The sequence below is a fragment of the Vulpes lagopus genome, chromosome 13 (genome assembly GCF_018345385.1).
Source record: "Vulpes lagopus strain Blue_001 chromosome 13, ASM1834538v1, whole genome shotgun sequence".
In the NCBI taxonomy this organism is placed as follows: domain Eukaryota; kingdom Metazoa; phylum Chordata; class Mammalia; order Carnivora; family Canidae; genus Vulpes; species Vulpes lagopus.
The window spans coordinates 40,680,255-40,696,762 of record NC_054836.1 but is presented as its reverse complement, the minus strand read 5'-3'; the positions used below and the strand labels follow the sequence as shown (position 1 = coordinate 40,696,762).

The following is a 16,508-nucleotide window of genomic DNA, read 5'->3' as shown; positions in this document are numbered from 1 at the left end:
TAGGGAAATGCAAATCAAAAACCACAATGAGCTATCACCTCACATTTGTCACAATGGCTACAATAAAAAACACAGAAACAAGTGTTAGGACATGGAGAAAAAGAAATCCACGTGCACTGCTGGTGAGCATGCAAACTGATGCAACCATTGTGGAGAACTGGAAGTTCTTCAAAGTTAAAAACAGAACTACCCCATGATCTAGTAATCACACATTGGGTATTTAACCAAAAAAAATACAAAAACACTAATTTAAAAAGATACATACACCCCTATGTTTAATGCAGTTACTTACAAGAGTCAAATCATGAAAGCAATCCAAGTATCCATCAACAGATGAATGGATAAAGATGTGGTGTACAAACATACAATGGAATATCACTCAACCATGAAAAATAATTAAATCTTGCCATTTGCAATGAAATGGAGCTAGAGAATATAATGCCAAATGTCAGAGAAAGACAAAATAATGTACAGCACTGCTGAATTACTATACAGTACACTTGAAACTAGTATTACACTCTATAGTAACTATAGAATTAAGATTAAAAAAACTTAAAAAATTAGAAAGCAAATAATTCAGCAAGATCTATTATTATTATTATTATTATTATTATTATTATTATTATTATTTAAGATTTTAGGGCAGCCCCGGTGGCGCAGCGGTTTGGCGCCGCCTGCAGCCCAGGGCGTGATCCTGGAGACCCGGGATCGAGTCTCACATCGGGCTCCCTGAATGGAGCCTGCTTCTCCCTCTGCCTGTGTCTCTGCCCCTCTCTCTGTCTCTGTGTTGCTCATGAATAAATAAATAAAATCTTTAAAAAAAAAAAGAAAGATTTTATTCATTTATTCATGAGAGACACAGAGAGAAAGAGGCAGAGACACAGGCAGAGGAAGAAGCAGGCTCCATGCAGGGAGCTCAACGTGGGACTCCTCGATCCTGGGTCTTCTAGGATCACAACCTCGGCCGAAGGTGGCACCAAACCGCTGAGCCACCCGGGCTGCCCTCCATTATTTTTTTCCATATTCAGAAATTGACTCAAAATAGAAAAAAACAAAAAACAAAAAACCTAAATATAAGAGCAAAACTACAGAAAATTCAGGGACAAATCTTCCTACCTAAGGGGATTAGGCTATGGATTAGGCAGTGGTTTCTGAGATCTGACAACAAAAGTACAAGCAAAAAAAAAAAAAAAAAGGAAAAGGATAAATTCAACTTCATCAAAATTTTAAAAATTGGGGGTGAGAGTGCCCGGAAAGGTCAATCAGTTGAGTGTCTGACTCTTGATTTCAGCTCAGGTCATGATCTCAGGGTCATGTGATAAAGCCCTGTGTCAGGCTCCCTGCTGGGCATGGAGCCTTCTTAAGATTCTCTCATTCTCCCTCCCTCCCTTTCAAGAAAAAGATATCTGTTGGTTCATATACTGTATTTTTGAGTAGCAAGGGTTCAGAGCCATGGTTCCCACTGCTAGGGCACAATAACGAATTCACAGGGTACTATGGGATAGTTTTAATTTTCTAAGTTGATGAAATATGCAGAAACACTCCACACTTTGTCAGATATCACTGTGAACAGCTAGTTCAACATAGCTCAGAGTTTCAACATTAGACAGTGCTACATTCCCTTCACTGACACCGTATCTTTGAGAAGCAGCTAGGATTTTGGCAGCTGCTGAAATATAAAGCATGTGCTTCGTGAAAATCAATGTGAATCAGGAAATGAAGGTAGTCTGTCCAAATTCCCAAAGTTTGAGAAGCTGTACATTGGTCAATAACTACATACATACCATTAGTAACCTTATTAATTTAAGAATGAAAAGTAAGAATTTTTCAACTCAGTATACACTTTTTTTCAAATGGTTACTACATTTGTTAGGAAATTGCTAAGTATTTCTTTGGCTTATAGAGTATCATAAAAAAAAAAAAAAATTTACTTAGTAGTAGAAGCCAAAAATGCCATGAACTGGAAGTTTGGGAACCTCTGGTTTAGTCTATTTGATAGACTGGTAAGTGGTTAGGATCAGACCTCCTATAGGGAAACCAATGAGGTTCATATCCTCATCCGACTGTACCCTTACCAGCTGTGTGTGATGAAACAAGCCAGTTAATCTTTGTTTCCTCCATTATAAAAGAAAGGATTCTAAGAGTTCCTACCTCACAGGACTGCTCTGAAGAACAAATGAGTTAACATGTTTAAAGAACCATGCACTAGCTGGCTAGAGAAATGTTTGGTGCATGAGCATCATCATAATTAGGATGCTATAGCTATTGCTATTGCAATTATTAGGAAAAAAAGGAGTCACAAAAAGCTTTTAATCTGATCGCTGACCAGTATCTGGTACAAAAGGGAGGAGATCTGGCAAATATGACTGGAGTAGGTTGGAGAACAGGCAGCCTCAACCCTGACTCTGAGGTCCTATGGCTGTTAATTACTCCCAGGGCAGCGACCAGAGAAAATGAACAAGTCAAACTCAAATCTGCTTTCTACATTCTAAAAATTACTCATTAAAATACTTCACTTGCAAGTGATTTTTGTTGCAATGACAAGGATTTTTTTTTAAAGACTAAATGTACATAAAAATTAGTTTCTGTCCAAAGTGAAAAAATCTTCTGATTGCAAAATACAATTATCCAAGGTGTGCCTATTAAGAATCCTTCCATCTCATTACCAAATCTAAGCATGTCAGCAAATGAGCACAAGACTCTAACACTGCTTCTCATGGGTTTGCAGGAGGGCAAAGCACACAGATCAGAAAGAACATTCTGCTAATTAAACTGAAGCAGATGACTACAGAAGAGAAGGGCTTGTCACATGTAACATCTGTGCCAAGAATGATCAGATTAAATATGCAAAATCTGAAGTAAAGGTGTGAAAAAGCAGTAAGATTATACTCTAGACCTTAAATAGGCTACAAAAGTTCTGACAGTTTCCCTAATTATTCCCAGTAATGGACATAGGAGGCCAAAAGGCAGGAGAGAGAAATACATTTTTCTCCATTATGGGTGTTGAGCACTAGGGCTAAAATCATGCCTGTCTGAACACTGCTCAGTTTCTGCAAAGGTTAATAGCAATTAAATGCAGCAAACTAGATTAAATGAGAAACAGGTCATGCTACTGCTGTACTTGCAAAGAGCACGATAAAGCATTTCTTTTAAATTCATCTTAATGCACAGGAAATCCAAAAGAAAAAAGTGCTATGAGGAAAAGAATTTATTTATTATATGGTAAATAAATCTTAAATGAAATAAAAATAAAAATGACATGCTACACAAAGGAACTCAAATTATCTGTATTGGGTTGCTGAAAGATTATTAAATACTAATGATGCCTAAAAGACTATTTCTCGGGGGGGGGGGGGGGATGATAATACACCTCCTTTCTAGCTAAAGATAATATAGTCTACCTTAAAATTTAAAGTGAGGTATAAATGCTAAAATGAAAAGATGCATACTGAAGAAGCATTACATGTCTTTAATACTGCTTCTTCCGACCTAGTACATCTACAAAAGAATATAGTAAATTACTTAGTAATAATCTGTGACTATAGCCAATAATAATGTATCATATACTCGAAAGTTGCTGAGACTAAATCTTAAAAGTTCTCATTACAATAGAAAAAACTTGTAACTATGTGTGATAATAAATGTTAACTAGACTTGTAGCGATCATTTCATGGTACAAAGTCAATCATTATGTTGTACATTTCAACTAATGTTATTTATCAATTATATCTCAAAAAGGATTCTTTTTCAAGATTTTATTTATTTATTCATAGATACAGAGAAAGAGAGGCAGAGACACAGGCAGAGGGAGAAGCAGACTCCATGCAGGGAGCCCGATGTGGGACTTGATCCCGGGTCTCCAGGATCTCACCCCAGGCTGCAGGTGGCGCCAAACCACTGCGCCACCAGGGCTGCCCTCAAAAAGGAAATTTTTTAGGGACTCTGGAGTGGCTCAGTGAGCGTCTGCCTTTGGCTCAGGGCATGATCCTGGAGTCCCAGAATCAAGTTCTGCATCAGGCTCCCCGCATGGAGCCTGCTTCTCCCTCTGCCTGTGTCTCTCATAAATAAATAAATATTTTTTGAAGATTAAACTGATAATTATTATATTGAGGTCATTCTCTGAACTTATTCTTTTACTTTAGTATAAACCCTAAAGTGTAAGTCTCAAGCATATTAATGGTTGGTTTTTCAAATTTAAATACAAGCATGTTTTTCCAAGAACTAAGCAATCACATGTATATACAAGCACACACTCTCTTTTCCATAAATATAATTCTCTACATGAAACAAAAATAAAAGGAACAGGTTCAGAAAATAGAAATGCAATTTACTTTGCTATCTTCGGGGTCTTCTAAACCATCAGGCCGACTAAGGTTTCTAGCAGGCTGGCTGCAGACTACATTATCTTCCAGTCCCCAGGAAGGTACTCTCACAGGTGGCCTTTGGATTTCATCTGGGTAAAAAGCACCATCTGCTCCATCTGAAATAAAAACTTTGGACGTGAAACCTGGTACTATAATTAGAATCTCTGGGTATAGCTATGATAAACAGGATATAAAGAACCATTTTTGTGCATCACAAAAATGATCTTTTTAACCCAACTCATTTTTAGAAATAATAAGCAAATCAACTACTCATTTGTGCTGAAGCACTCCTAGATGAACCTAGTTACTGTTAAACACTAAAACTACAGGTTATAAGATGTTTCTATTAGAGTTAATTGTACTAGTAGTTCTCTAATCCTATGAAGATACAAACCAAAAAACTCCATATTCAGTTAACCTCAAGTCAAAAATATTTTAATAACCTCTGGTTTCCTGTGTTGCATAAGGATTACCATACTGCAGAACTGGCTGTATATGTGGCACTGTAGCAACATGACCACTTTGCTCTGAGCATGTGTTGAGACACTGTGAGATCTTTTGAGGACTCTGGGAATTCTGACCTTCCATTTTCCTTTCTGCTTGATCTTCTAGATTCCTTTTAAGTTCCTAAAATTAACAAAAACAAAGGTAGAGAGCATTCAAATATTTTACAAAAAGAGCAGCATTAAATGTTCAGCTAAAATATAAAAAATTACTTCCCCATTATGTTTGAAGAATACAACTGAAAAGGCTGGCTCTCAACCCATTAAATATCCCTTCCACATATAACAACATCAGAAGGTAGAATAAGGCCCAATGTATTTTCAAATTTATCTATGCCAAGAAGCTGCCCTTTTTATTGAGCTAGGAGGAAACTGTGAATCTTCTTGCAACTTAGCTATTCATAAAAGACAAAAGACAAAAAGCAATCCACACTGATTCTCCAGTAAATTCTATCAAACATTTAAGAAACTTTTTTTTAAAAAAATATTTTATTTATTCATTTGAGAGAGCACATGCATAAGCACAAGCAGGGGGAGCACCAGAGGGAGAGGGACAAGCAGGCTCCCCACCATGCAGAGTGTCCAATGTGGAGCTCAATCCCAGGACCCTGGGGTCATGACCTGAGCTGAAGGCAGAGGCTTAACCAACTGAGCCATCCAGGCACCCAAGACACTTATTTAAAAATACTAATCCCACATAAAGTCTTTCAAAACTAGAGGAAAAAAACACCTCTGAACTTACTTTATAAAACCAATACTATCCTAATACCAAAGTCAAACAATGACATCACAGGAAAACTACAGGCCTGATCCCTCATGAATATTGATGCAAAAATCTTTAAGAAATCAAATCCACCAATACTTAAAAAGAATATAATATAACCAAGTGGTTTTACCATAAGCAAGCAAATTTAGTTTAACATCCAAAAATCAATATAATTCACTATGTTCACAGATTAATGGAAAAAACAGTATGATCATTTCAAAAGATGCAGAAGAAATATTTTACAAAATTCACAGGCGTTCATATACGTTTTTTAAATCTCAGCTAACTAGAAATGAAAAGGAACATCCTTAATGTGAAAAAAGACACTTCAAAACCCTACAGTGAATGTTAATGGTGGAAAAACTAAATGATTCTACCTAAGAGCAATAATAAGCCAAGAATGTCTGCTTTCCCCATTTCTATTCAACATCATACTTGAGATTCTAAACAGTGAATTAAGGCAAGATTAAGGCAGATTAAAAAGGAAGACATAAAATCGTCTTTATACAGAGGATCTGATCATATATATAGAAAATCCTAAGGAACCTACAGAACTAGGAGAATGAGTAGATTTAGCAAAGTGGCAATATACAAGATCAATATATAAAATTGATTTTCGGGATCCCTGGGTGGCGCAGCGGTTTAGCGCCTGCCTTTGGCCCAGGGCACGATCCTGGAGACCCGGGATTGAATCCCACGTCGGGCTCCCGGTGCATGGAGCCTGCTTCTCCCTCTGCCTATGTCTCTGCCTCTCTCTCTCTCTCTCTCTCTCTGTGACTATCATAAATAAATAAAAATTAAAAAAGAAAAAGAAAAAAAATAAAATCGATTTTCTATATATAAGCAACACACAATTGAAAAATGAAAATTTTAAACACACCATTTATAGTAAAATCGATATTAAAATACTTAGGAATAAATTTCATAAAAGATGTTCAAGGTCTGTACACTAAAAACAAGCATCCTGAGAAAAATTAAAGAGAACTTCAACAAGTAGGAAAATATACCACATTCATGGGTTAGAAAACTTAGCATTTTTATAAATTCCTCCCAAATTAATCTATACATTCAATACAACCCAATAAAAATCCCAGCAGGCTTTTGTATAAATTGACAAGCTGAAACAATGACTGAAATACAAACGTCCTGTAATAGCCCATTTTTAAAAAGAACAAAGTTGGAAGACTTACACCTGATTTCAAGGCCTCTATTAAAGCTATAAAATCGAGAGAAGAGAATGTAAATAGATCATAAATGGATGAACACACAGATTAGGAGCTGACAAATTTTTTCCTTTATAGGGTCTGATAGTAGATACTTTCAGCTTTGTAAGACAGTCTGTCACAACTACTCAAATCTGCCTCTGTTGTTTTAGCCACAGGTAATGCCTAAATGAATGGGCATGGTCATATGCTAATAAAAATTTATTTACAAAATAGATTATGAATCATATTTGGCTTGTAGATGTTAGCCAGCAGACCCCTGATATAAATCTATAAAACAGGGATGCCTGTATGGTTCAGTGGTTAAGTGCCTGCCTTCAGCTCAGGGCATGATCCCAGGGTCCGGGGATCAAGTCCCAACATTGGGCTCCCTATATGGAGTCTGCTTCTCCCTCTGCCTATGTCTCTGCCTCTCTCTTATTGTGTCTCTCATGAATGAATGAGTGAATGAATGAATGAATGAATGAATGAATAAATAAATAAATAAATAAATAAAACCTTTAAAAATAAAAAATAAATCTATAAAACAAAAGACAGAGTCCAAAAATATATCCATACTCAATTTTCAACAAAGATGTAGAAGTAATTCAGTGAAGGAAAAGGACAGTCTTTTAAACATTAACTTAAAAAACTGGGTATCTAGGGTCACCAGGGTGACTCAGTCAGTTAAGTGTCTATCTTCAGCTCAGATCATGATCCCAGGGTCTTGGGACAGGGCCCCTCATGGGGGCTTCCTGTTCAGCGGGAGTTTGCTTCTCCCTCTCCCTGTGCCCCTGCCCTGCTCATGCTCTCTCTCAAATAAATCTTTAAAGAAAAAAAAAAAAACAAAACACTGGCTATCTATACATTTTGACTATATATCATACCATACAAAAAAAATTATTTTAGTATTTTAAAGTTCACAAGGCTTGAACTTAACAACCCCGAGACCAAGACCTGAGCTGAGATCAAGAGTTGAATGCTTAACAGACTGTGCCACCCAGGTGCCCCCCCACCAAAAAATTTTTAAGTAGATCATAAATCTAAACATAAGAGCTAAAGCTATAAATCTAGTGAAAGAAAAAATAGGGGAAAATCTTTATAGTCTTGGATTAGTCAAAAATCTGTTAAGACAGGACACAAACAGCATGAACCATTAAGAAAAATATTGCTAAATTAGACTTTTCAACATTAGAAGCTTCTGCTCTTCAAAGATTTTTAAAAATGAAAAGGCACTGGAAGTATGGAGGTTCCTCCAAAAGTTATAAACAGAGCTACACTATGACCCAGCAATTGCACTAAGTATTTACCCAAAGGATATAAATGTAGTGATCTGAAGGGGAACCTGCACCCCAATGCTTATAGCAGCATTGTCCACAATAGTCAACTATGGAAAGAGCCCAGATGTCTATCAACAGATGAGTGGATAAAGAAGATGTGGTGTGTATACACACATACACACTGGAATATTATTACTTGGCCATCAAAAAACAAAAAATCTTACCATTTCCAATGATGTGGAAGGAATTAGAAGGTATCATGCTAAGAGAAGTCAATCAGAAAGACAATTACATGATTTCACTCATATACAGAATTTAAGAAACAAAACAGCATCATAGAGGAAGGTAGGGAAAAATAAGACGAAATCAGAGAGGGAGACAAACCACAAGAGATTCCTAACTATAGGAAACAAACTGAGGGTTGTTGGAGGGGAGGAGCTTGAGGAGTGGGGGAGATGGGGCAGTAGAGTAAGTGGATGATGGGCATTAAGGAGGGCACGTGATGTTATGAGCACTGGGTGTTACACTCAAGTGATGAGCCACTGAACTTTACTTCTGAAACTAATAATACATTCTATGTTAATTAACTGAATTTAAATAAAATTTAATCATAAATAAATAAAAATGAAAAGGCAAGCTACATATTGGAAGAAAATATTTCCAAGACATATGAAAAAGGAATTATATTTAGAATATATAAAGAACTCCTAAAACCAAATACAACCAACAAAGATAATCCAATTAAAAATAAGTAAAAATCTCAACACTTCACAAAAGAATATATATGAATGGGGGTACCTGACTGGCTCAGTTGGTAGAACATAAAACTCCCTCTCAGAGTCATGAGTTTAAGCCCCACATTGGACTACTTAAAAATAAAGTATATATGTGAATGGCCTATAAGCACATGAAAAGATGCCCAGCACCATTAGTCATCAGGGAAATTAAAACTTCAACACTGCACACCCACCAGCATGACTAAAATTAAAACTCAATAATACCAAGTACTAATGAGGCTATAGAGCAACTGGAATGCTCATACACTGCTAGTGGGAATGCAAAATGCTACAGCTACTTTGAAAAACAATGTAGCTGCTTGTTAAAAACATACTCATCATGTAAGAAAGCAATTCTATTCCTAGGCATCTACTTGAGAAAAATGAAAACACAGGTCTACAAACAGACATGAGAATGTTCAAAGCATTATACATAGCAAAACACTAGAAATAATCCACATGTGCATCAGCTGGTTAAAGGATTAATGTCCAACTAGTGAATGGGTGTGAATTCTGCCTGACTGCATTTATATGAAATGCTCAGAAAAGGTCAAACAATATAGTAGCAGAAGGTAGATCAGTGATTGTCTGGGACTGAGGACAGCTGAAGGAGTTGACTAAAAAGCATGAAGAAACTTTGTACAGTACTAGAAACATTCTATAGTCTGAACATAATGGTATTTACAGAACTATAGAGAGTCACCATAATCCATCAAACTGCACTTAAAATAGGTGGGTTTTATTGTAAAACTGTACCTCAAAACATGTAAACTGTACCTCAAAAAAGCTGTTTAAAAAAAAACAAATTTTAACAAAGGATGAGAAAATGGAAAATTTCATCTGTAAAACTCAGCTGGTTTTGCTGAATGTCATCCCAAGAGAACAGAGATGAGATTCTAGGTCAGCAAATTTTTACCTATATAAACGACCATCAAATGAAGTAACCTTAAAACAGAATAAGTCATTATCACTAAAAGCAAAACTGATAAACATGAAAAATTCAAATCAATTTAGGTTTGAGAAGAGATACAGCAATTAGAAGTTCCTCCTAAGCATGTGAAAAGAATACAGAAGATATGTGAACAACTTTATTGCAGGATTGGTTAAATGAATGATATGGCTAGAGCATAGGCTGCATGTGAAGAACGAAAGAAAAGACAAGTTGCAAGCCAGATATGCCATATCTATATCATAGAGTTTACTACAATGGGCCTGCCAGTGTCTGAACAGTCTTAAGATGGTTCTTAAGTGAGGTTATTGTAGCAAAACTATACTGGGCACACTTGAAATTGGTTATACTTGAAATCATAAATAGGGGGATGGTATGACATGGAAAGACTGGAGTCAACTACCTGGGTTTGCTCATCAGCCCCAACAATAATAACCCTGAAGAACTTACTTTCTCCAGCCCTAGAGGAATACTGAGAAATTAGAGTGTTTTTAACACAGCAGGTCCTCAATGGAGGTTCCTTCCTTCATCTCCTGCCATGACTCAAGAAGTGCTGTCATGTAATTCACAATTGTGAAAGTACAATGTGAGTAGAGAAAAAGTGAGAGTAAATTTTAAAAATATTTCAAAGAAGCGTCAAGAAGAAAAGGGCATGAAAGTAGCAAAAGATGTAGATAGGATAAACTGCTAAAAAAAAAAAATTTAAACTAACTTGAAAGAATATGGTAAAATTCTTCTCTAAGCAAACTACTTGAGTCAAGGGTTTTATCAAAAGATTTATGGTACAGTCAAGCAACTTCATAGAGATTCCAACATAATAAAGAGTTCCCTCTAAGTTAATACTCCTCTCTTCTACCATGAAAGATGCATAAATCTCCTGCAAATAGGATGCAGGGTAAGAAAAGGACCAGTAACAAGCAGCTTTGATTCCTCATTAGGGAAACTGGAGGTGGGGTAAACAGAACACAGGGACACGAACAAGACAGCTATAAGTAGGTTGTTTGGTAAATTGGAACACTGAGCTGTTGACTTAGTGAATATTCTGAAATTTGCATTCACAAGACTCCCCAAAGGGTCCACATTTAGAATTCAGAAAATAAATGAACTTATATGGGGAAAATAAATTTTTATCTTTTCACTAACTTCTAACTGAAATTTAGCATTTTCTTCAATTACCAATGTAGGCAAAATAGCACAGCAATAGTTGTAGTACCTTTAACTTTTTCACCTACAGAATCACCAATATATTCATTCACTTCATATTATAGTCATTGCAAGCATCTCAAAACAGCCTTTATACTTCACTACCTTGAACTTATGGTAATTATTAGACAAGCTAAATCTTATTTAACATTTTTAAATAAGCACATATACTACTGTCACATAGATCATAAATTTGGGGTTTTTTAAGAAGATTTTATTTAAGGGGGACAAGCAGATGAGAGGCAGAGGGAGAAGCATCCTCACTGAGCAGGGAACCCAACGTGGGGCTCAATCCCAGGACCCTGAGATCATGACCTAAGTCAAAGGTAGATGCTCAACAGGCTGAGCCACCCAGGCACTCCATAAATTGTTTTAATATTTTGACGAAGGATGCCTGGGTGGCTCAGGGGTTGAGCAACTTCCTTTGGCTCAGGGTGTGATCTGGGATCAAGTCCCACATTGGGCTCCTTGCAGGGAGCCTGATTCTCCTCCCTCTCCCTGTGTCTCTGCTTCTCTGTCTCTCTCATGAATAAATAAAATCTTAAAAAAAATTGTTGATGACTTTCTTATAACTCGTTTCCTTTGTGATTCTATATGTTTTGCTTTATTCATTTAAAAATATTTCTGGGGTACCTAGGTGGCTCAGTCAGTTGAGTGGCCAACTCCTGATTTCAGCTCAGGTCATGATCTTGGGGTCCTGGAACCAAGCCCCACATCTGGTTCTACACTTAGCAATGACTCTCCTTGAGATTCTCTCTCTGCCTTCCCCCCACCCCCCAACACTGTCACTCTTTAAAATAAATAAATCTTTTAAATTATAAATATTTTTCTGAAAACAGACCTAACCAGACTATCAAAAGGCCCATAGAATAATGGTCAAGAAATCCTTTAAGACCTCCTCTACCTTCAAAAACATGCATGACCTGAGTATGGCTAATTTACCTGAGCATAGTATTAATAATGGCTATTTATAATTCTCCTAAAATAAAAAGCCTCCACAATTTAAGAAATAGATTTTGTTAGAAGTCCTCTCTTATATAGTTCCAGTGCACTTAAGTTTGATTAGCTGGTTTTGCCTTTGCTAGAGTGCCAAATTTTTTTTTGTTTCAAGGCCCCAGAATGGCCCACAATAGCACTGGTTTTACAAATAAACCAACAAATTAAGGATGTCTCTGGTACTCCAACTGTTAAATAGGAGGAGTAATATATTTCTTTTTTTGGGGGAAAGATTTTATTTATTTATTCATGAGAGACACACAGAGAAAGGCAGAGATACAGGCAGAGGAAGAAGTAGGCTCTCCAGAGAGGAGTCCGATGTGGGACTCGATCCCAGGACCTGCATCTTGTCCTGAGCCAAAGGCAGATGCTCAACTGCTGTGCCATCCAGGTGTCCCAATTTATTTCTCTTACATGTCACATGAGAATGCAGTAAGAGTAATGGAGAAGAACAGACATTATTAAGTGTTTTGAAATCATTACAACTCAGAACAAGTTGTTCAAAGTATTATAGAATTCTCATAACCTCCTTTTATCACTCCCAGATAGCCTCTAAGTTATAGCTAAAGAGGTAAACATATGGCAGTCTGTATGACTTTCATTATAAGATCAGTTGTTGGGGTCATGATTATTTAATCACCATGCTATTGCTATAACACTTCATTAGAGATAGCTCCCACTAATCATTTCTAAGTATATATATTACTTTTCTATTCTCAGGTGGTAGGCAGATCCAGGAAAAAAAAAATCACTAGTCAAGTATTTAATGTTAACAAATATTCTGAAATAGTCTTTAAAACATTTTTTGGGCAGCCCAGGTGGCTCAGCAGTTTAGCGCTGCCTTCAGCCCAGGGCCTGATCCTGGAGACCTAGGATGGGAGTCCCACGTCAGGCTCCTGCATGGAACCTGTTTCTCCCTCTACCTGTGTCTCTGCCTCTCTGTTTTTCTCATGAATAAATAAAATCTTTTAAAAAATAAAACATTTTCAATTTTATTATTTAATAAAGTGTTTCCTACAATGTTTTTTAAATCATTTTTTGTCATTTTTCTCTTGCTTCATTATTTTCTTTGTTCTCCCCCTTTTAAGTATCTACTTAGGGATTTATGCACAATATCTGAAATAGTATAAAGATATGAAAATGTTAATCCTAAATAGTGGTTTTGGAATGACATGAAAACATAAGATATTTTAAGCTATTAAGTTTCTAAAGGAATTTAAATCAGTAGGGTTTTTAATCCTAGGAGATATACTACTTCATACTACTAGTTATATTCACACACATGTTCAACAAATATTTACTGAATACAATGAAGCAGGCACTAGAGATTCCAGGATAACCAAAACACACAAAAATTCCTTAGCCCAAATGGAGCTTATATTCTAAAGGAAGGAAGACAATAAACAAATAAAATATATATTATTAGTGATAATCGTTTACTCACTCATAGATCTATGTCTGGATCTAGGTTTTAGTGATAAACAAAAGGGGCTTAATCCTACTAACTCTGTAGAATACTGGGGTAGGGGTGAGGGTTCTGAGACAACACTGGGAAAGATAAACATTAAGCAAGTTGTTAAAACAGCAAATAGAAATTCTTATAAATACAAACTTTTTAAGTAATATAAAACTATAGTGGTAATAGAAAATCAAGAGAAACTCAAGAAGACAGGAAGTAGAAAGCAAACTGTCCTACTTTATTGTACCCTGACAAGGCAGGGTATTAACTGACAATGAAACTGTTGGTCCCAGTACATTTCTTTTACCAAATGTTTATATAAGCAAATGCTATACAGTATGTATATTTGCCCCATTCAACTAATATTTATAACTTTAAATATCAGGCACTATTAGGAGCTACAAAGACCATAGTGAATAAAATAGGCACAATTCCTATCTTCATGGATTTTACAATTAAGCAGAGAAGGCAGATGTTGAATAACCAGAAATAAGTATTAATTAGAAATTATGGTAAATGCCATATAATAAAAGTACAGGTCCCAGATTTGAATTTAATAGAGGCACTACATCAGAGTGGAAGGTCAAAGAAGGCCTTACTGAAGAAAAAATCAATATGGGACTTGAAGGATGAGTCAATAGTAGTTGGGGGTGGGGTGCCTGGGTAGCTCAGTCGATTAAGTGTCTGACTCTTGGTTTTGTCTGAGGTACTGATCTCATGGTTGCGGGATCAAGCCCTGTGCCAAGCTCCATGCTCTGTGTGGAGTCTGCCTAAGATTCTCTCCCCCCCCTTCCCCCACACACTCTCTAAATAAAAAAATAAATTTTTAAAAAGTAGTTACAAATAAATATTTAGAGGGAAATAATAAAAATTCTGGGATATACTTGAAAAAATATCAGAGGGGGGGAGAGGAGGAAAGGTAATTATGTTTGCACAGATAAGACAGCCATGAAATATAACAATTATCAATGTTGGGTGAGGAGTACACAAAGTTTATTATTCTCTCTACATAAACATATGTCTCATATGTTTAAACTCTTCTTTAAAAGAAAGTCCAACTAAGTAACAAAAAAATTATAAGCAGGAATATTCCTGGCAAAAGAAAAGAATGAGAGCCCTTGAGAAAATAAAGCAGTTGGTGAGCTGTAAAGCCTGGGTGACTAGAACAATTCTTTTAGTGTGGTTCCCAGAGCAGCAGCATGGAACTTAGAAATGCAAATCTTAAGCTCCACTACAAACCTACTAAATTAGATACTTTGGGAATGGACCCAGGAATCTATGTTTTAACAAGCAAACAGGTGATTCTGATGCAAGCTCAGGTTTGAGAACTATGGAGACTGACTCTACAACACAGGATAGTGAAACAGAACACTGTAACTTAAGACAAGAATAGAGAGATAAATGAAGGCTGTCATACAAAGTATCACAGGCTATGTTAAGATTTTTGGGTTTTATCTTAAGTACAGAGGAAGCCCATTTTGGAGCTTTAAGCAAAGGAGTGATCAGTTTTTACATTGTACGTTATGAATAATCTTTCTTTACTTGAGGCAAGAGAAGGGGAATGACCTCATGGAAGATGGCAGAGGGAGACATGTATCTGTTCCCTGTTCTAATAACTGCCAAGGAACTGAATCGTAACATCACACGAGTGAACTTGGAAGTTTCATGAGATGACTGAATCCCATTTGATACCCTAGTTGCAGTCCTTTAAGAGGTCTAAAGCCAGAGGACCCAGTTAAGCCACACCCAAATTCCCCACTCACAGAACCTGTAGATAACAAATGTTTTAAGTCATTAAATTTTGGGGAAATTTGTTAATGCAGCATAATACAGCTACTATATTATTGTACGTGATTTCAGCCATTTATTTTTTTTTTTTTTTTTTTTTTTTCAGCCATTTATATAATAACTTACAAATGGTTATAATCATTCAGGACTCTCTGGTTCTATCTGTATAAAACTTCAAAATAAATATATATGTATATACAAAACATTTTACACATAAATATGAGTTGCAAGATATGTAATTATATAAATTTTATACACTCATGTATAAATTATACATATAAAACTTTCAGATATAAAATTTGTTTTATATGTAAAATATAAAAGTAACTTGATTGCTTCTCTCTAGCATTAATCTCTCTAAGCAAAATACCACTTAGAGCTGGGTTTCTTAGTTAACAATACTGAAAGTAAATCCACATTTCAACAAGTTGTCTGAAGCATTTATTTATTTTTAAAAGACTTTATTTATTCATGAGAGACACAGAGAGGGAGACATAGGCAGAGGGAGGAGAAACAGGCTCTATACAGGGAGCCTGATGCAGGACTCAATCCTGGGATCCCAGGATCACTCCCTGAGCCGAAGGCAGATACTCAACCACTAAGCCACCCAGGCATTCCTGTCTGAAGCATTTAGAAAATATATTTATATTTTTTGCCAACTTGTCAGATCTGATTAGAGTATCATGGTTTTAACTTTGCAATACACCTAATCAAAACTTATACCAAAAATTTTTAAAATCATTTTCTTACTCTTAATTTGTGTTATTATTTTAATTATCTTCATTCCATTGTTTATTTGCAGGGATCTTTTTTTTTTTTTAAGATTTTTATTTAGTTATTCATGAGAGATAGAGATAGAGAGAGAGAGAGAGAGAGAGAGAGAGAGAGAGAGAGAGAAGCAGAGACACAGGCAGAGGGAGAAGCAGGCTCCATGCAGGGAGCCCGACAGGGGACTTGATCCCAAGACTCCAGGATCACACCCTGGGCCAAAGGCAGGCGCTAAACAGCTGAGCCATTCCGGGATCCCCCACAGGAATCTTTTTAACCCACTTGCCATTTTGTGTTACAGAAAAGAAAAAACTATTTGAACATAATATGCAAAAGTAGAGGAGGAAGAAAAAAAAAAAAAGAACTTCAAACAATCACCAATTCTATTCCTAATAGGTTTCTTTCTCATGGTGTTATAATGCTAGCAATTCTGAAATTATTTTATGTAGATTAC

The 16,508-nt window shown here is 36.1% G+C and overlaps 1 protein-coding gene across 3 annotated transcripts in view; it reads right to left on the bottom strand.

Moving 5' to 3' along the window:
* The window catches only part of TAX1BP1 (Tax1 binding protein 1), a 91,815-nt gene that overhangs the window by 14,323 nt on the left and 60,984 nt on the right, over positions 1-16,508 (bottom strand). For 2 of the 3 annotated variants that reach the window (XM_041728185.1, XM_041728187.1), the window contains 2 exons: positions 4,808-4,991; positions 4,332-4,480 (listed from right to left, as the gene is read on the bottom strand). In XM_041728185.1, the coding sequence (XP_041584119.1) occupies positions 4,332-4,480; positions 4,808-4,991 (333 nt within the window). The remainder of the gene's footprint in view (positions 1-4,331; positions 4,481-4,807; positions 4,992-16,508) is intronic. The other variant, XM_041728186.1, reaches the window with a different exon arrangement.